The sequence below is a fragment of the Eleutherodactylus coqui genome, chromosome 3 (assembly GCF_035609145.1).
Source record: "Eleutherodactylus coqui strain aEleCoq1 chromosome 3, aEleCoq1.hap1, whole genome shotgun sequence".
Taxonomy (NCBI): domain Eukaryota; kingdom Metazoa; phylum Chordata; class Amphibia; order Anura; family Eleutherodactylidae; genus Eleutherodactylus; species Eleutherodactylus coqui.
This window is the reverse complement of record NC_089839.1, coordinates 168,323,219-168,344,291: the sequence shown is the minus strand read 5'-3', so window position 1 is coordinate 168,344,291 and position 21,073 is coordinate 168,323,219. Positions and strand designations below refer to the sequence as shown.

Sequence of the window (21,073 nt, the reverse complement as noted above, 5' to 3'; positions counted from 1 at the left end):
GGAAACAAAAAGATTACCAGTAGTGTTGAGTGAATTGAAACAATCGAACCCTGTGTTCAGGTTGAACATTGATAAACGTTTGGTGCAAACCCAAACCTTGGGCAGTTCATCTCAGTCAAACACACTAGAATTTGTCCTCTTCTCCTTCAGAGATGGAGAAAGATGGAAGAACAAGCATGGTGGCCCAGTGGTTAGCACTGTTGCCTTGCAGCACTGACGTCTTGGATTCAAATCTGACCAAGGACAACATCTGCATTGCATTTACATGTTCTACCTGTGTATATAAGGGGATTAATATGAAGGACATACCCACACAAACACAGGGAGAACAAACAAACTCTATGCGGATGTTGTCCTTGGTCAGATGTGAACCTAGGACTCCAGCGCTGCAAGGCAACAGTGCTAACCAGTAAGCTCGTTCCTTCCCTCCCTCATATTTATTTTCTTCCTTCTCCCTCTCCTCCACCTCCTCCAGGTTTAATTTGCTCTGCTGGATCATGCAATACATAAGTTTTCAATTGGAGTCTTTTGAAAAAATGCTCCTGTGATGGTTTATGCTTTTATTTAGCATCTCTTTGCTATTATTCATGAAGAGGGTTGCAAGTGGGGGACTACTTTCTATGAAGTCCATATGCCCCGTGGTCTCATCATATTGTGACATCTACCCATTTGCAGATACCCTATTTCCACATACAGGGGGTATTAGTGTCCTCTCTGTGGCCCCATAAATTATTAGTGTGCCCTCTTTGTGTCTCCCCTTCCCTGAATGTCCAGCCAGCAGCACGGCACGAGTCTCTCTTATAACTTACAGTGTAGCTGGTCCAGATGTAGTATGCTAGAGTTGGGGTGATGTTTACAGTGGCCTTTATGGTATATGCCCCTCTCCCGCCCAGCTACACTGCAGTGAAAGGTTGTAGGGTTGATCGTAAGAGCTAGTCTCTGCTCCCTGATGTGATGTGTTGTGTAGTGCGATATCCCCAGTTGGAGAGAGTCCAGGGAGACAAGAAAGGTAACAGTGAAGTCCTTTTTATTCAGTATCCAGATGATGAAGGCAAAAGTCCTTTACAATCCAAGCTTCCATATCCCGTCCTGAAAGTAGTGGCTATAAGTGCTGCTGCCTCTCTATTTGATACGTACTACTGATGTAGGTTTTTTTCACCATGGCCTCGGAATATTCTGCCTGCAGTATGCACTTTTTCTCCCCCAGAATTCAAATCTAGAAATGTCTGTTAGGAACTGTGAGGATCTGTCCTATTAACCAGCTATCTTTCTCACTTTGCACTAGACCACTGTCTGCTCTTTTCTTCTGAACTTAAGCATCTAGAACATTACAAGAAATTATATAACTTTTACTCCTTGCATCATCCCAATACTGATTGGCTGATGAGTAGGAATCTGTTTTACTAGACTGTTCTATCATTTGCGAAACTAAATTATTTGCTAGCCACCACTTTCAGGATGAGGCATTTCACAAGATATTAAAAGCTCATTTGAAGTCCCATTTACACAATTTTCCATAACCATCAGTAAAATTATTTGGTGACACTTCTGGGTCACTGCACAGACGCTGCTCTTTTAGTTAATGCAGTCTATACTGACTGCGTCAACAGCATCTGGACTAACAGCTCTGTAGGTTACTGAGATACTTGTGCTACTGACCAGACATTCAGGAGAAGGGGAAGGCCAGTCAGCCCTGAGACAGGGGGTAGGGCCATTTGGCCCTGGGCCCCCCTGTCCTACAGGCCCTGTGGCAGTTGCCTATATTGGTGGCACACCACTGGATAAACCACCAAAATGGAAGCTTAAAGCAAGATATGCTGTGAAAGCAGGATGGTGTAGCCCTATAGACAAATACAATGACATGGCAAGAGAGAAAATATACAAGTTCATAAAGTGCAAACTATTACCCTACAGTATTGATTAGAAGAAGGCAAAAAAAAGCCTATGAGGTAGTTGCTAAAATTCCAGTATCACTGAACCATTGGCTGCTTTGCCCATTCCGTGATGCTGCAATAAGAAGGGTAGACCATGTGGCAGCTACATACATTGATATATTTCCCTATTATCCATCCAGCAGGGCTCAGTTGCAAATTTGCTTATTTATCATGAGGGCATGAAACTCACAGCAGCTCGTCTCTCCTGCCCATCATCATTTAACCTGTAAGAACAGACTGGCTGGTGATAAACTGAATGCTTATTACCATCCAAGCAAAAACTGAGACTGAAACTGACAGCTTAACCTTTTATTGTTCAGGCTGCCTGCTGCCTATGCAGTTTGATAAATGATGCCCTTTCCTCATGTGCAATGAGAGAAGAAGAAAAAGTGTCATCTCCATCTGTAAACTCAACCTCCTTGCTTAGATGAGGAATGTTTGATTTCCACACTCGAGTCCCTGAGGAGATGTGTAATTTACTACAGTGGCCTGCAGTGGGCGCCTGTGAGCATTGTCTTCCTGCAGCACATATAATACAGTGCACACTCAGTGCTGCTTACAGAAGCACAGACTTAAGCAAATATTTCACTCCTCAACTGTTTCTGTCCATTTCAGATTAGAGATTAATGAGATAGCAGGACGTGATCTGGGCCAGCCTGTCCCTGCAGTCATTATGTGTGCAGCAAGATTGATGCCTCATTAAACCTCTTACAGGGATCTCCAGTATTCTCACCTGCTACAGAGGGTTCCTTCCTAGCTGCTCCTGCTATTGAATGAGGACAGAGAAAGCATGCAGTCAGCCACAGCCTCAATATTGGATCTCTCAAGGACTGTCCTGGTCTCAGAGGAGAAGAATAACTTGTATAACAGCACAGGTAAGCATCATGTGTCTGTCTACTCAATGTCACTGATCCATATGCTGTAGTAACTGTACATGTGTATGCAGCAACATATAGTAGAGTACACCCCTAGTATGGAGAATATATAATGTAATAATATGCACTGCTGTTAACAATGAAATGGACATAGGTAACATTGTTTCTATGTTGATCATAAAACCTTGAAATTGTTATGAAAATGTATCAGAATTGTTTCTGAAATGTAGCAGTTTTACAAAAGTGGTTGCTTGGGCTACACAACCTTTCATCCTCACTACTACAACAGGTTAAACTATTAAAGGGAACCCCAGATAAGGAGCACTAAATTACTTTATATGTAGTCACATCCATGTAGTTCTTTCCAGGTATCCACTAAAATCAATGACAGATTTTAATGGGTGACCTGGAATGATAAGTTTTCCCTAAAGTAGGGCTCTGTTATCTGTTTGACTCTACTAAACCTGCAGGTTGGGGATGATCCATAATGGACAACCTCTTTAATTGTAGCCATGACATGTTTTTGGTGATCTGACAATTTATGTTTGGGCTCATTGAACCAAGATTGGGAGAGGAGGATTTAATATTAATCCTGAAAATCGTCATGAAACGCTGTCATTATACACATCTGTCAAGAACAGCTATTTCTTGTCATACATGTCTATTGCATGGACATTATAAATATAACTCTTGATATATGAAAGTTAATGCAAGCAAAACTGCTGCAGGTGCCAGAATTAATGCAAAGAAATTTTGTGGGGTTTTTTTTCTTTTTTTTCAAATTTGCCACAATTCTCCAGGGTGCTGATTTGCAGTTCTGACTTGTTTTTCATACTTGACTCTTATTGCCTGTGAGCTTTCATTAGAGAATTACTGTATATCTGAATGCATTAGTAATGTTTAGGCTTATGAGACACTAGGTGCATGAACCTTTTGTCAGATTATTGATTAGTTTAGTGTTCTTGACCATTTTTATGTCCACAGATGGTGTCATATTGTATCTGTAATGTCTTAATAACAGCATTAAATGCACTGAAGGTGTTAATAATATAATTAGTCCATAAGCTTTTAATGCTGCACCAGTCTCTCTGCTACTCGTACAGAACACATTTACTTGGTGAGGTTAAAGTCTAAAACAGTTCAGGAATTCCCATTCTTCTGAGTAATTAAATCCTCTTTTTCTGTGGAAAATAGCAGTGCAGTCCCAGACGTCGACACTCCAGAAGCCTTGTTAGAGAAGAGTTTGCCTCAGAAATAGGGAAAGTGATCTATTTCCCCCGAGGGTTTGATATGATCTATTTCATGGGCCATTCTGACAGCTCAGCTCCAGTCTTTTAAATAACAATACAATGAGGACAAGTAACAGATATACTCCGCCAGTAATTAAGCCATGCTTTTCAGAGCCGAGGTTAATCCGCTGCTGTATGATTTGTATAGAACAATTTGGACCAGTCATTTAATCTGGATAAAATGTTTGCGACGAGAAGTCTGCTATTGATAAATTGACCTATTGTCTTTCCATGACACATACAGTAATGAACTATGAAAAGGTGGTCCATCTCCAGCTTCAGTAAAAATAGAATAAACTTTTATTAGAGTACAAATGCAGCAAAGTTTAATATGACTTTTAATGCGCTGTGATAACTTTCTGTGCCACAGTTTGTTTATGCTTTCAATTGTTTTACAATGTGTTTTGTTGTGTTAAGATAACAGATGAATAGCATCTTTATACAATGCATTTGGAAAGTCTTCAGACCCTTTCACTTTTTTTTACAATTTGTTATGTTGGTGCCTTGTGCAATTTTTTTTTAAATTTTTCTCATCATTCTGCACTTAGTACCTCATAATGTTAAAGTGAAAACAAAATGTTAGAAATCGAAATATTTCTCAAAATAATTAAAATTAACATTTAGCATTGACATAAGTATTCACACCCTATACTCAGTACTTAGTTGAAGCACCTTTGGCAGCTATTACAGCCTCCACTCTTCTTGGGTATGATGCCACAAGGCTTGCACACTTGGATTTGGGTATTTTCTGCCATTCTTCTCTGCAGATCCTCTCAAACTTTCTCAGGTTGAATGGGGATCGTCTGTGGATAGCCGTTTCAGGTCTATCCAGAGATGTTCGATTGGGCTCCAGTCTGCACTCTTGATGTCCAACAAACTGAATTTACCCCAGGTGACTCCAATCAAAATGTAGAAACATCTCAAAGGGGTTATAGAGAAATGTGAAGCCTCCAGAGCTAATTTTCAAGTGAGCCACCTCTACAAAGAAGCATGCCAACTCTCCTGATTTAGTCCCCGCCCACAAATTACACCCACTATGTACACTCCCTGCCCCCATACCTCCTGTACCACCCCACCCCATCCTGATTCAGCTCCCTGTGCATCAAAAGCACTGCGGAATAAGTTGGCACTATACAAATGATGATTATTATTATCATACCAAAGGATCTACATAGTTTTGTCAATGCATAATGTTACATTTCGCAGTTTCTTTAATTACAAAGATTTCTGTTTCGACTTTGTCATTATGGAGTATTATGTGCAGAATGGTGAGGAAAATCTTGTTTGATTGTTTTTATTTGGATATAACAAAATGTAAAAAAGAGTGAAATGACTGAAGACTTTCTAAATACATTATAGCTTAAGATGAAGTTACTTTCTGCAACACATTATTGTAGACAGGTTAAAATCTGCTTCATCTGTATCATTAAAAAGCTTGGGGTACACAACCCAGATAAAACTGTTTACCTACACGTTTTGAGCTATACTTTGCTCTTAGGACAGGTTCACATCTGTGCTGGAACCACTTCTCAATGGTTCCACCGCAGATCTGACACAAACTACCAGAAGAAATAGAGCTGCATGCTGGACAGCTGAGCTGAAAACCCATTGTAGTCAAGTAGGGTCCATTTGGTGCTGTTCGGTTTCATCATAAGATGGATTGATTTAGCCAGGGGATTCTACTTTCCTGTTCCCCGAACAGAGCAGGAAAACAGAACCTCCAACGCCGATTTGAAATCAGGCTTACTCGTACTGTTGTATGCTATGAATAAGAGCAAAGTATAGCTCGAAACATGTAGGAAAACAGTTTTATCTGGGTTGTGCACCCTAGGATTTTTAATTATACTATAAAAAGGCTTATGAATTTTTAATGAAGCTGGAGATATACAACTTTTTCAAGTTAACTGCGTGGGTTTGGTTTGGGGTTGTTTCTTTCTCCATGCTTTGGGTGGATTTCTAGGGCTAAATGCTTCTACTACAGTCTTATTTTTAGGGAAACAGGAGATGGTGAGCTCATGCTTTGCTTTCTTGGGCTCCTATTTGCTTTAATTTGGTATTGAACTATGCTTATCTAGCTATAGACTGGCCCTGCAAATACAGTGGCATACACAAGTGTGAGAATACATAGGTATAGAATACCCTGAGATGTCTGGGGTCTTTTAACATTTCATGTTTGTTTTTATAAATGGAAGAGGTTGTGTATTGCAAAGTAGGGTTGTCATCCAAATTTGCTAGACCCTGAATGGCATAAAATCTATGTTGTTTTGTAATGTTACACTCATACCAGCATCACTTCTGTTGATTACTACCCAGTGGCATAACTACAGTATAGTGGGTGCAGAGGGTGCAGTTGCAATTGGGTCCTGAAACTTTAGGGGGCAGATAAGATGTCACTTCCTGTGAGGAGACCAATATTATAAATGAACTACTATAGTTGGGGCCCCCTGTTACAGATTTTGCATTGGAGCCAAGCAGCTTCAAGTTGCATCACTGCTTCTACTTTAAAGTTGCATGGTAAAACTTTCTTTCATCATTGAACAGACAGGCTTAAGAGCTAAAAACTGATGAACTCCACCAGCAACTAATCCACTTCTCAGCTTCCTATTGATTCATATCCATGAGTCAGTCTGGTTCTATCCCCATCGGCTCTGGATATGAGTTTCAGTTTTCACTTTAGTTCTGAAATTCTAGTAATGACCCAGTAAGCACAATATGAACTCCAAGTCCCTCCTGGAGTAGAATTGTACAATGGAATTCTGTATGTGATTGTGTAGTTGGAGCATCACCCTCTGAACATTAGCTTTTATTAATGACTGGATATATCCACACAAGACAGTAATGATGTAGCAAAGTGTTGCAATATTAGTGCGCCACAGCAAAACACCACAGTAGACATATGCCGTACCTCTAATATTTGCAATCCTATAAGCAGAATACTGAAGCCCCTGCAATTCACCTGAGAGTGCCCTGAAAAATACTAGAGAAACTACTTTCATGCATAAACTTCACCCACTTTGCTCTCCATTTTGCCGGACAATCCTATGAAAAACCAAATGGTTCAGATGTATGAGACCCCGTGTTATTTTACTGCTATTTTACCACCACCTTGATTTGATCAGTAGAATTTAAGGACATGCTAATACTGTTTATTCCATGCACTTCATAATCTTTCTCTACTTGGGTCCTACTGATTGCTAATATTCCACACCGAAAGTTTTAAAAACAACTTTAATTTACCTTAAAACATTTCTCAGTTGGTTCAGATTTGCCATAAATCCATCATGGAATTTTCAGAGAGAACCCACAGCAGCAATCCAGAACTGGATCTCGGATTTATGCTGCAAATCGCTAGCAGATCCATTGATTTTCTGCATGGATTCTGCAATAATGAGCATGCTGTGGATTTTAAAATCTGCTGTGCACTCAATATTCAATGCAGATGTATTCTGGAGCACGTGAATGGGGTTTAGAATACAATTTTTTGTGTATTGCTGGTGGAAGCTCAGCAGATTCTGTCAGCCCCTAGTTGCCAACAGACTCCTGAACATGCGAATACGACCTTAGAAAACAACATTTAGGAGGAGCAGTGGACTTGCACTTGCATACACAAGCCTTTTTAATGACTTATGTACCATATTTAATAGTTAATCTGACTAAAAGTGTATAAATTGTTGAACCTTGAGTTGTGTAACTATGAAAGATTTGTGTCCAGTTATGTGTTACCCAGCTTATCACCCTGTTCCAGCCTATTGTAACTTTTTGCAACTCATTGCGATTATATGCATTTTCATTACTGCTACTGAGGCAAAAATACTTTTAATTACATTATATGTTCTGTTCTTTTACCTACCTACTGTACTTTTCACATGAGATCATATAAATCATCATGTGAAATGTAAATGTTTTACACGGTGTTGGACTTTACATATAAAAGTGTTTTAGACAATAAGTGACTAATCCCTCATTACAATACTCACATGTTTCTAAAATATTTCCCAACTGCTTACTATGGGCATCTGCTCTATGTTTTTTCAGTACAGGTTTTTATGCATGAGATCTATCTTATTTGTAAGAACACTAATTAGCCTGTTTTTGTCCAGTTCTACTTTTAAATTGTTACTTCCCTAATTATTGCTAATGAGTGAGGTGTGTAGCTAATACAGTATTATCTGGATGATCTTCTGCATTATTCAGGGCTGCCCATTGCTATTACTGCAGACTATGTCATGCTTTTTTGAACTTTATGATTTTGTTTGAGGACATAAGCAGCTGCAGTTATATATCAGCTGATCCTAGGGGCTTCCAGTCACAGCCCACTTAACTATCCAAGATCTATACTCAGTGAGAATCTTAATTTGACTTAGTTCTCCACACCAGTCAACTCTTGCAAAGAAAGTAAGTAGGATGCTCGGTTCTATAGCTAGAGGTATTACCAGTAGAAAGAGAGTGATTGTGATCTCCTCATTTAGAGCTTTGGTAAGACCACATGGTAATACTATGTTCAGTTCTGGTGACCTCATCTATAGAAAAACATTGATAAAATAGAACAAGCCCAAAGATGGGCTACAAAAACGGTGGAAGGTCTCAAGCACAAAACTTGTCAGGAAAGACTTAAAGGGAATCTGTCACCTACATTTAGCCCTATAAGCTAAGCTTATTGGCTGGAAGTAGGTGACCTGTGAAGTCCAAGGATGTAAGTTTCATACCTACCTTCCCTGTCATTTCCCAAGTGTCAGTGCTGGGAGCCACGGTTCAATGCTTTGAGTGCTGCTGCTAAGTAGTTTGCCCATTCTTATTTTTTAGAATGAGCGGACTACTTAGCAATGCTGCTCATTGCATTGAGTGATGGCTTCCAGCGCTTACACTGGGGAAACTACAGGAAAGGTAAGTATAATACTTACATCCCTGGACTCCACGGGTCACCTACTTTCAGCCCATAAATATAGCTTACAGGGCTAAAATAGGTGATATATTTCCTTTAAAGAACTTAAAGGGGTTGTCTCGCGAAAGCAAGTGGGGTTAAGCACTTCTGTATGGCCATATTAATGCACTTTGTAATATACATCGTGCATTAAATATGAGCCATACAGAAGTTATTCACTTACCTTCCCTGCGCTGGTGTCCCCGTCTCCATGGCTCCGTCTAACTTCAGCGTCTAATCGCCCGATTAGACGCGCTTGCGCAGAAGGGTCTTCTGCCTTCGGGTCTGTCCGGCAGCAGCGGCGTTCTGGCTCTGCCCCCTTCTACGCGTCATCGCGTAGCTCCGCCCCGTCACGTGTGCCGATTCCAGCCTCCTGATTGGCTGGAATCGGCACACGTGATGGAGCGGAGCTACGCAATGACGCGTAGAAGGGGCGGAGCCAGAATGCCGCTCGTGCCAGACTGACCCGAAGGCAGAAGACCCTTTTGCGCAAGCGCGTCTAATCGGGTGATTAGACGCTGAAGTTAGACGGAGCCATGGAGACGGGGACGCCAGCGCAGGGAAGGTAAGTGAATAACTTCTGTATGGCTCATATTTAATGCACGATGTATATTACAAAGTGCATTAATATGGCCATATAGAAGTGTATAACCCCACTTGCTTTCGCGGGACAACCCCTTTAATTTGTGTACCCTAAAGAAAAGAAGGAAGAGGGGGAGGCATGATGGAAACTTTTAAACATATTAAATGTATAAATACTTGTAATGTTCAGGAGGATCAAGAGTTTTTATTAGGACGCTAAACACAAAAAAGCACAAATCAGTTGGGATGAAAATCAGAAGCAATGTCAGGAGATATTTTTTACTGAAAGAATAGTAGATGCTTGGAACAAACTTCCAGCAGACGATGTGGGAAAATTAACAAGAAAGGAATTTAGGCTGCCTGAGATAAGCATAGAGCTATTCTAATAAATAAATAAATGGGAATTATATAAGGGGGGAATAGATGGTCTTTTTCTGCCATCAATTTTCTATGTTTCTATGACACAGGATTCAGAATATGACGCAGCAGACAGAGTTACAAAAAGTACAATATTTATTTGTGAACAAAGGAACAAATATGAGCAAGGTTATAAAAACATGAAAACTATTTACTTTTCACAGCATATTTTCCTACTGTTAACTATAGCTAGCTAAATCCTAGGATTATTAGTACTCTATTCACAGTATGAAATAAGAATAATGTAGTAAATAGTATCAATAATGCTGTAAAGAGATCAATCTGGTTAAACAGAAATATACATCACACAGCCCATACTTTAGGGGGTTAATGCTCTACTATTACCAATAAATTGCACTTTAAGTACAACGTTCAAACCCAGCCAATTTGTGACTAGTGTGTTGTTTGTGTTCCTGTGGCCCTATCTCAGTTCATACTGCGAGCTAAAAAAACAGTTCCAGTCCTAAGCAATGATCCTTTTAGTCAGTTGTCTGCATCCCTAATGGTGTGCACACCTACAATCAATTTGAGGCTGATCTCACTTCTAGTACGTTGCATGAGGAGTAGAGATGAGCGAACGTACTCTGTTCGGGTGTTTTTGGACTCGAGCACTGCTTTTTCCGAGCAACTGACTACTCGGACGAAAAGATTCGGGGGGGGGGGGGGGGGCGATGGGCGGCGTGGTGGAGCGGGGATAGCAGTGGGGAACAGGGGGGAGCTCTCTCTACCCCTCACTCCCCTCTGCAACCCCCCGCGCACCCCCGGCGCCCCCCAAATCTTTTCGTCTGAGTAGTCAGTTACTTGGAAAAAGCAGTGCTCGACTCCAAAAACACCCGAACCGAGTACGTTCGCTCATCTCTAATGAGTACTCACTTCAACTGGCCCGAGTTAGTCCAGGGTCAGGAGCATCCATCAACCATGGTTTCCAGAACCCTTATTGCCATCCTAATACCCCTCCAGGTTGGGACATAGTATGGTTTCTCTCTCTTTCAGGTTGCTCGAAGCAGCAGGCAGTCTCCATTCTCTTCAGTCCTCTGCAGATTATTTCACCTTTTCCAGCAGCAGCTTTCCAGCTCTAGCCACCACACTCTGGCCACCATAGCAGCACTTCCAGCCTTCTGCACATCACACTGGGCTCTCTCCTCCCACAGTCGCAGCGGTATCTCTTTTATGATGCAGCTCCAACACCTTTTATAGTGCTGACATCTTCAAAGATCCCAGTGAGCATGCTCAATTTCATAGTGCCAAAATTTTGACTCATGCCATAATTGTCACACAAGTCACAGTCCATCTCCATGGCAATATTTTAACCCTTTTGGGTAGCCCTGTAGCATTCAGCTGTCAACATTGGATTCCCTACCAATATGGCATCTGGGGCCATTATTCCCAATCTCTATATTGGTTTTGTGCAAACTCATAGCCCACGGACCAAACAGCATTTCTTTTCTTTTACCTGTACATGATACGTCTGCTCTGTGAGTCATGAACAGAGGTTATTGCTATATTTCAGACTCTATATTATAACAATAACCTCTGTTCATGACTCAAGCAGCAGGTGGAAGAAAAGAAATGATATTCGGTTGAGTTTGACACATGTGCTCTAACTAATCTCCTGAGAGCCAGTGCAGTTAGCATTACCAAAGCACAGGTCCCTATTGTACAACATGTGCAATAGGAGGAATATATGATTTGAAACCTGACATTTTTTATCTAACTCCTGCAAAACAAAAGCACAATGCAAGCGATAAAATGTTTCAGCATTTCTGGAGTACTACTATGAAAAAGGGATTGGCAAATGTAGTTTTGTAAAATCTATGGTGGCTGAAGGGGCTTAGAGGCTAATCTACCACATAAGAAGAAACAGTACCATAAATGGTCATGACAGATGGGAAGCCCTGTTGTACATTTGGCACTGGGGCCCCCGAAGATTCAAGTTACAGCAAAAAGTTGTGTTGTTGAGAACATCCTGCAAAATAAGGAGGGTGATATCCAGGATTTTAATTTTGGCACAGCCCACCTCAGCCATCACTTATTTCCTATTTCCGTGTTGTCATTTTACTGCAAGTTTCTGCTTTAGTTTTGTGTGGATCGATCGGTGTTGGCACCAGACCAGAGGAAATAGTATGAAATGAGTTAAGCCTGACAATAAACTGAGCGCGTGAAATAGCTGCGGCGCCGGGTGGCCTTATGATGTCTGTTAAATTTTTTACCAGCAGAAGATGCTTTTGTCACTCTTGTGCTTGAGGTTTTAATCTAATATTCATTAAGTGCCTCTGTCTTATCACATCAGGCTATTTATGCCGATATTATGTTATCTCAGAAATGTTCATTGTCGGAGTTAGGTCAGCGAGGGAATGAGCTGGTGAGACATTACATTGGTAATTTTATTATGCTAAAATTGACCTTTTTAGGTGGCGTGCATGAACGGTTTTATTCCAATTTATTGCTTCAGTTATGGCTTCTTCTTGGGATCAAACTCAAGGATGCTATAATAAAATCTGGAAAGTCCTTTGTCAGCATTTAAAGGGTTAGCAGAGTCACTTGCCGTTGAATTGCTGTTAATCGGTCGTGAAATTGTTTTGTGATTTCTGTCTCCTCTTCAACTACCTGTCTGCACGTTGCTGCTCTTCCGACTATTTCCTTTTTAAATGTTCCTCGTATCCCGGTGCTATTATTTCAGAGATGGTGAAGACACCCCATATGGGTCTTAACTATATTATGACTGAATCCAGCTTTTCTAGAATTTATGGTCAGATTTTGTTGTAAATGTTAAACCTACTGCTCCATATTCTTGTAATATTGTAATGAGTAGACGGTGGGGGTCAATAGGCAGCTCTGGAACAACTACCTGATGATAAAACTGAGACAAACTTCCAAGTTTGCAGTGAGGTGTTGGACGAAAATGCACTCTAAGGAAGACTTCATACAACATACAAACAAGCGCTCTCAACTTCAAGTCTGCACTTACTTCTACCAAACAGGACTATTTTGCATTGTTTCTATCCTCCCTTTCTCAAAACCTCAGACAACTATTTAATACTTTTAACTTCCTTTTCCATCCCCTGATGCCCCTTCCCACATCTCAGCTGAGGACTTTGCCAAACATTTCAAACAACATCATAGAAAGCTTCAGCCTACAGTTCCCGCAATCCCTCTACACAGCTGCTCAGTCCACTTTCCTCATAATCTGCTTCTCCACCATTACTAAAGAAGAACTTTCCATCGTACTCTCCAAATCATACCTCACCAATTGTGTACTTGATCTAATCCCATCTCACCTTATCCCCAAACTTACAACTCTGTTTATATCAGCCCTGACCCTACTTTTTCCACCTTTCACTGAACACTGGCATCTTCCCTTCATCCTTTAAACATGCAAGCATCACACCAATACGTTTGAAGCCATTCATTGATCCATCCTCTTTATCTAGCTATCACCCAGTCTCACTGCTCCTATTTGGGTCAAAGCTCCTGGAATGGCAAATCCACCTTGAACAGTCCTCCCATTTTTCGTCTAACTCACTATTCGACCAGATACAATCTGGCTTCCGACCACACCACTCTACTGAAACAAGCTTAAACAGAGTTACCAACAATCTGCTAACTGCAAAAGCATCAAAAAGGACTCTGTGCCCTTCCTTGTAGACCTGTTCTCTGCCTTCAACACATCAACCTGTGCCAATCTCTTCATTGGCTTTCCTTTGCAGAGCAAATTCAGTTCAAAATATCATCAGTGAAATTCGAGGCTGTCTGCAAACTCTCCCTTCCAAACATGTCTGAGCTACTATGCCTTTGAGTACCTCTTAATATCCAAGAGTTACTTACAACTTGAAATATAAGGAAGATCCGCAGCAGACAAGGAGATGATGTAAAAGAATGATCCTTTATTCCAATTCCATAAAAGTAGATGGTACAGGCAGCTAAATGACGTTTCGACCATTGCTGGTCTTTATCAAGCATGCATCTGACCCCTATCCCCCACCTTATATACTAAAAACACATATCAGTCAGCCAATACAATACAATCCACCCTTAATTACCACTCCCCTCTTGCAACAAGTAAATACCCAACAGCTGCTGGTTCCGGTCTCCGCCCCACAGAGTCCTCCACATCAAGTACTTCAGTTTCATCTGGCCAATAGTCGAACTCCGGCATCGAGGGCAGGTGACACGACGTCATCAAGGTGTGCAGCGCCGCATCATTCACAAGCGTCCTTCTAACATCCCGAGCAAGTATCATCACTATGCACAGTGTCATCACTATGCGCGGTGCTGTGTAATCTAAGAGCACCTCACCTATCCGTGACGTCCTCACGTTCTATCCCGGCGCCCCACCTGTCCGCGACGTCATCAAGTTCTATCCCGGCGCCCCGCCTTTCCGCGACGTCATCACGTTCCATCCTGATGTAACATGCTCTTCCAGCAGCAAATGGAAATAAACCACTGGTGGCTATAGCAACATGAACGGGGTCAGGAGGTACACCCCTCCACAGCCAATAAATGTTCTGCGTCCTGTCTCCATGGTAATAAAGAAATCAATGTATACTTGCACTCTGTCTGTGTATATCTACACTAGCATCACACCGTATACTACACTATGGACGCACAAAACTTAATAAACTTATCTCAACCCGAGATTCTATACCCCTATCAATTGTTTTTAACACCTAAATCCCCAGTAAGAATTTCATTCTACATGTATACAGATATCATAGGAGATTCTGAATGTGTTATTGTTGCCATAAACACCAGTGCCAGATATACTTATATCCCATACTTGACAAAAGCATCAAATCCCCCAAAAATGTTAACTTCTCACATAAAAAGGGGCTCTCATAATCTGTATATACTACTGTTCAAACTACAGTCACTAATCACTACCCACAAAAGGCATACAACAAGACCAAATTGAACATTATATATCTTTATTATGCCAAATATCATATCCAGTATTAAATATTAAATTGCTGCCACTGATGCCGAAGAAACAACATTGTATGGCTTACAAAATCTTTAATATATATCTAAAGAACACAACACTAGAAATAGATTGTGCATATGAAGATATGACTCCGTGTTCGGGGACCGGACCATCCAGGCAGCTGAAAAAAGGGGAGAAAACAACAATTAATACTGATATCAGTGCAATAAAAAACGTGTTAAAAAAATATAATGGCTCAAATATGCGGTAAATAACAATATTTCAAGTTCAACCCTTTGGGATGCATAGTATCCAACATATGTATCCACATTAACTCTTTGCGTTTCAACATCATAGATCTGTCACCACCCCTCTTTAATTCAGGGACACTATCCATAACTCTAAATCGGAGCTGATTGACTGAGTGCCGACATTCCATGAAATGTCTAGAAACTGGTAAGTCCTTTTGTTGATTGCGTATAGTACTTTTATGTTGTATAATACGCTTTTTGACTTCCTGTATGGTCTCGCCCACATACCCGATACCACAGGGACAAGTCAGCAAGTAGATCACATAGCTACTGTTACATGTATATCTTTCTTTTATCTTGAAAGTACGACCTGTTAAGGGGTGCCTAAAGGAGTCTCCCTTCACCATGTTATTACAACAAACACATGACAGGCAGGGGAAATTGCCACCACGAATTGGTGCCAACATCCCCTGTCTGCTACCTCCACTCTCATGAGTCATTGTATTCACCAGATTATCCTTTAAGTTTTTGCCCCGTCTGTATGCCAACATAGGCATTGTCTCAAATTCCTTAATACCCTTGCAGCCTCTCTGGACTATGGGCCAATGCTTCTTCACAATTGATGCAATTTTGTGACTCGTCACTATATGTCATCACAACGGGAACCCTTTGGTTCTCTCTCCTTGCTTTGGGTGCAAAAAGTTGTTCTCTATTGACATCTCTGATCTTTCTTTTAACACTATCACGCAAAGGTGTCGGGTAACCTCTTGATCTAAATTTGCAATACATCTGTTCTAATCGGTCCTCAAAATATCCATCATCGGTTATACGTTTCACCCTTAAGACCTGGCTCCAAGGAAGGGACGCCAACATAGGTCTTGGGTGAAAACTCTCATAACGGAGAATGTTATTCCGATCTGTGGGCTTGGTATATAAATCAGTAATCAGCATGCCCTGAGTTTTCAACACACGTACATCAAGGAATTGGATGTCTGTTAGAGAGTGTGTTAGAGGGAATTTTAACTCCGTGTAAACCGTGTTTATGGAACTCTGGAATCGCAGCAAATCCTCAACGGAGCCCTCCCAAATTACAAAGATGTGATCTATAAAGCGCCACCACGCTTTTATAGATGTCCAAAATGGTGAGGTAAGTATGAAATCTTCCTCAAAAGCCCTCATGTAAATATTAGCGTAACTGGGGGCTACGTGTGACCCCATAGCGGTACCCTGTCGCTGCCGGTAGTACACCCCACCAAAGACAAAATAGTTATTGGTGAGGATATACTCCAGCAGCGACAGGGTAAGGGCCACACATCCATCCATGATGTCAGATTGTTCCCGATACCGTTTCACAGCACAAATTCCTTTTTGATGTTCTATGGACGTATACAATGCGACCACATCAAAAGTCGCAAGTACTGTTGTATCAGTTACCTCAATCACTTTGAGCTTTTCAAGAAAGTGGCTGGTGTCTCTGATATAGGACTCTGCGCCAAAAGCGAACTGACGTAGTATTCTATCTAGAAATTAAGAAATATTCGAGAATACTGAGTTGCACCCCGATACTATGGGGCGACCTGGAGGATGCTGAAGATTTTTATGGATTTTAGGGAGGGTGTATATTGTGGGGACCCTTGGATGTTTCACCTCCAAAAAATCCACTAATGACTGGTCAACAATACCATTCACAAGGGCCTCATTCAACATGATCCTCAGTTCTTTCTGGAAGGTTAATGTGGGATTCCTATCAAGCTTCTCATACACTTGTGTATCAGCAAGTTGATTCATTAATTCCTGTGTGTAATACTCTGTATCAAGAATCACTATTGCGCCCCCTTTATCAGCTGACCGTATAGTAATTGTTTTGTCTCCAGATAACGATTTAACCGCTTCCCTCTCTATCTTAGGGATGTTACTATCATGCCTCCTTTTTCTTACAAAACTTCTAGACCTCAATTTTTGTACATCCTCCTCTACTAAGTTGGCATACGTCTCAACAGCATGGTTATTGGCTGGCGGCTGGAAACGACTCTTGCTGCGCAGTCCAACACCACTGAGGGAAAAAACCCTCACGGGTGTTGGACTGCGCAGCAACCGCCGCTCCCTCCTGACCAGCAGAAAAATGCACTTTTAAACACAAATTCCTAAAGAACCTTTTCAAGTCCAAATCTGTCTGGAACCAGTCTACTCGATTCGTTGGGCAAAACATTAAGCCTTTACTCAATACCTTATTCTCAACATCTGACAGTTCTCTTGATGAGATGTTCACCACTAGGTTCTCCTGGGCGTCCTCACACCTTTCTCCCCCATCTGCGGTGGCCGTCCATTGGACCTGGTCCACATGCCGCCTGCCATTCTTACATGACCTCTGGTGCATCCGCCCTGTCTCCTCCTGAGTTTGGATTTTCTTTCCTCTTCCTTCGAGGGGGCCCACCAGTCGCCAAAAAAGGCTCATCCCTCTGGCCATCATCATTCAGGTCCTCAGCTGAGCTTGAACCCATTGATGAAAAGCCAAAGTCTTTTCGTGGACGAAATCTTCTCCTTTGCCTCCGCCTTCTATCTCCCATGTGTTGTGAGGTTGCATTCCTCAGACCATGCCAACTATGCACCTGATTCTGATTGTAGTCTTCTAAATCTCGGAACCACTTCCTTCTCTTTGTGAGTTCCAAGTCCTCTTTGTACTTTTTTAGAAGATCATCTTTTTTCTTATAACGCACGTCCCAATTTTGAGAGGGAACAGATTCCCTAAGTTGCCTTTCTGTCACCATAGCCCTTTCTTTACAGGCTGCCACTTCATCTCGTAAAAATTCGATATTAAGCAACATGATGTCAAGAGCAAATTTATTACAAATTGCCTCAAATTTGTTGCAAAAAGGAACATTTCCTGGTAGCAAAGTGGGTTTAATATGTGTCCTTAACCCTCTGGGTATTCTACCCACTTTGCAATATTCCACCAAAGTCAACAAATGCAGTTCCAGGGAGACTGCTCGTTTTAATTCGCCTTCCCATTTTCTCTGAAGCATATCAATGGTAGGAGAGCCCAAAAAGACGCAATTCGTAGTGGAGGGAGCCAAAATTCTTTCCACGTCCGCCGTCGTATAAAAAAAGGTGGAAATATCTCTCACACTTCGTTCTGGATTCAGATCCATCTCCATTCTTCTATTCAGTGCGCGCTGGGAACAGTCCAAAGAATCAACCGTATGAATAAAGAGATCCCGCAGCACCGCTCTTCAATACCCAAACATGGGGAGGAACTCTCTGCACAGCCGATCAATAAAGGTGGACCAACCTTTGCATACTGTAGACTTGAAATATAAGGAAGATCCGCAGCAGACAAGGAGATGTTGTAAAAGAATGATCCTCTATTCCAATTCCATAAAAGTAGATGGTACAGGCAGCAGTACCATCTACTTTTATGGAATTGGAATAAAGGATCATTCTTTTACATCATCTCCTTGTCTGCTGCGGATCTTCCTTATATTTCAAGTCTACAGTATGCAAAGGTTGGTCCACCTTTATTGATCGGCTGTGCAGAGAGTTCTTCCCCATGTTTGGGTATTGAAGAGCGGTGCTGCGGGATCTCTTTATTCAAGAGTTACTTACAGGTATGAGCCTTGAAGTTTTAGGCAATGTTCACACTGTCATTTGGAGCCTCCGTTGGAAACACCAGAAGATTTTACATAGAAATTAGTGCTGCATTCAGCAAAATGACAGAAGCCAACAGACCTACAAGAGTTTTAATTATTAGGCCAAATAGGCATGTGCCTAGGGCCCAGAAATATGCACGGCCTGGGAAGATGTAAAACCGTATATAAAAAATGTGAACATAGATTAATACAGTTTCACAAAATTATAACAAAAAGCATTAAATCTTTGGAAATTAAGATTGCTAGAAAAAGAGCGGTCACATGATTCGCCACTATTTCAGGTTCATACTTTGCGCCTTCCAACTTATATCACACATGCATCGACTGCTGAGTTGTGATGTGTGCAGGTATGTCTGTGTATAAGTCTATAAAAACAGAAAACAAAAAAAGTAAAGCTGTATCGGATGGTTATTTATTTTACTCATTTATATAGATTCTTTGATGCTTTTCACTCCCTTCTCAGCCCTAAACCGCAGCCCCCTGTGACAAATCTCAGTGCTGTAGAGTTGGCTGCCTACTTCAAAAAAGAAATTGATGACATCCGTCAGAAAAAAAATAACTTCCCAATACCAGACTAGCCCTGACCCTAGTCTTGTCAGTACTGCATCTAGCTCCTGCTCACTGTCTGTACTCAGACCAACGACAGAGGAAGAAGTCTCCAAATTGCTCTTCTCTGCTCGCCCCACCACCTGCGCTAGTGACCCTCTCCCGTCACACCTCCCCCGATCCCTCTCCTCAATGGTCATCTCCCATCTCACCACTATATTCAACCTCTTTCTGACCTCTGGCATCTTTCCCTCTCCTTTCAAGCACGCCATCATATCCCCACTGCTAAAGAAGCCGACTCTTGACGCGAATGATGCTGCCAACTACCGACCCATCTCTAATCTCCCCCTTCATCTCCAAACTACTAAAATGCCTAGTTTACTCCCACCTTGTAAGCTATCTATCAGAGAACACTCTTCTCGACCCCCAACAGTCTGGCTTCCGACCCAACACTTGACAGAAACTGCCCTTACAAGGGTATCCAATGATTTACTGACAGCCAAATCGAGAGGCAATTACTCACTCCTTGACCTGTCCGCAGCATTTGACACTGTTGACCACAAACTCCTCCTCAGTATGCTTCGCTCCACCGGCTTGAAGGACACTGCTCTCTCCTGGTTCTCCTGCTACCTGTCTGACCGCTTTTTCAGCGTCTCCTTTGCTGGCTCTACCTCTCCTCCTCTTCCCCTTGCTGTTGGGGTCCCCCAGGGCTTGGTCCTCAGCCCCCTCCTTTTCTCTATCTACACAGCCCCTATGGGACAAACCATCAAGAGATTTGGCCCCCAATACCACCTCTACGCTGACGGCACCCAGCTATACACCTCTTCCCGTGACATTTCTGCACCTTTCCTCCAAAACATCACCGACTGTCTGTCCGCTGTCTCAAACACTATGTCCTCTCTCTTCCTAAAACTTAACCTCTCTAAAACGGACTTATTGGTATTTCCACCCTCCATTAACCGACCTCATCCTGACATCTCCATCTCGGTGTGTGGTGCCACCATAACTCCCAGACAGCATGCCCGCTGCCTTGGAGTCATATTCGACTCTGATCTATCATTTACCCCCTACATCCAATTTCTTGCCCGAACATGTCAGCTGCACCTCAAGAACATCGCAAGAATCCACTGTTTTCTCACTGTAGACAAGCTAAAAACACTTATTGTTGCCCTCATCCACTCACGGCTCGATTATTGCAACTCGTTGCTGATCGGCCTCCCCTGCACCAGACTCTACCCTCTCCAATCCATCCTGAATGCGGCAGCCAGGCTCATATTTCTGTCTAGCTGGTACTTGGACGCCTCTGCCCTGTGCCAGTCACTGCACTGGCTGCCTGTTAAATGCAGAATTCAATTTAAACTTACTACCTTCATCCACAAATCCTTCCACAGCGCAGTGCCCCCCTATATCGCCTCCCTCATCTCAATCCATCACCCAGCCCTGGCTCTGTGCTCTGCTAACGAAACTAGACTGCGCACCCCTCTAATTCGAACTTCTCATTCCCGCCTCCAAGACTTCTGCAGAGCAGCACCGGTCCTCTGGAACGCACTATCAAAGGCTACCCGGGCAATCCAGGACTCGCAGAACTTCAGGCATGCTCTAAAAACGCACCTCTTCAGGGAGGCATACCGCATACTTAAACAAACCCCTCTGTACTCCGCCTGATACCATGCTCCCTGACCAATTGACT

General features: G+C 42.1%; 1 protein-coding gene across 2 annotated transcripts in view; it reads left to right on the top strand.

The window, feature by feature from the left end:
- The first annotated feature begins 2,482 nt into the window (after nt 1–2,482).
- Nucleotides 2,483–21,073, top strand: part of SUSD3 (sushi domain containing 3) — a 113,705-nt gene continuing 95,114 nt past the window's right edge. Inside the window, exon 1 of one of the 2 annotated variants that reach the window (XM_066594592.1) lies at nt 2,483–2,809. In XM_066594592.1, the coding sequence (XP_066450689.1) occupies nt 2,725–2,809 (85 nt within the window). In that variant the 5' untranslated portion in view covers nt 2,483–2,724. The remainder of the gene's footprint in view (nt 2,810–21,073) is intronic. The other variant, XM_066594593.1, reaches the window with a different exon arrangement.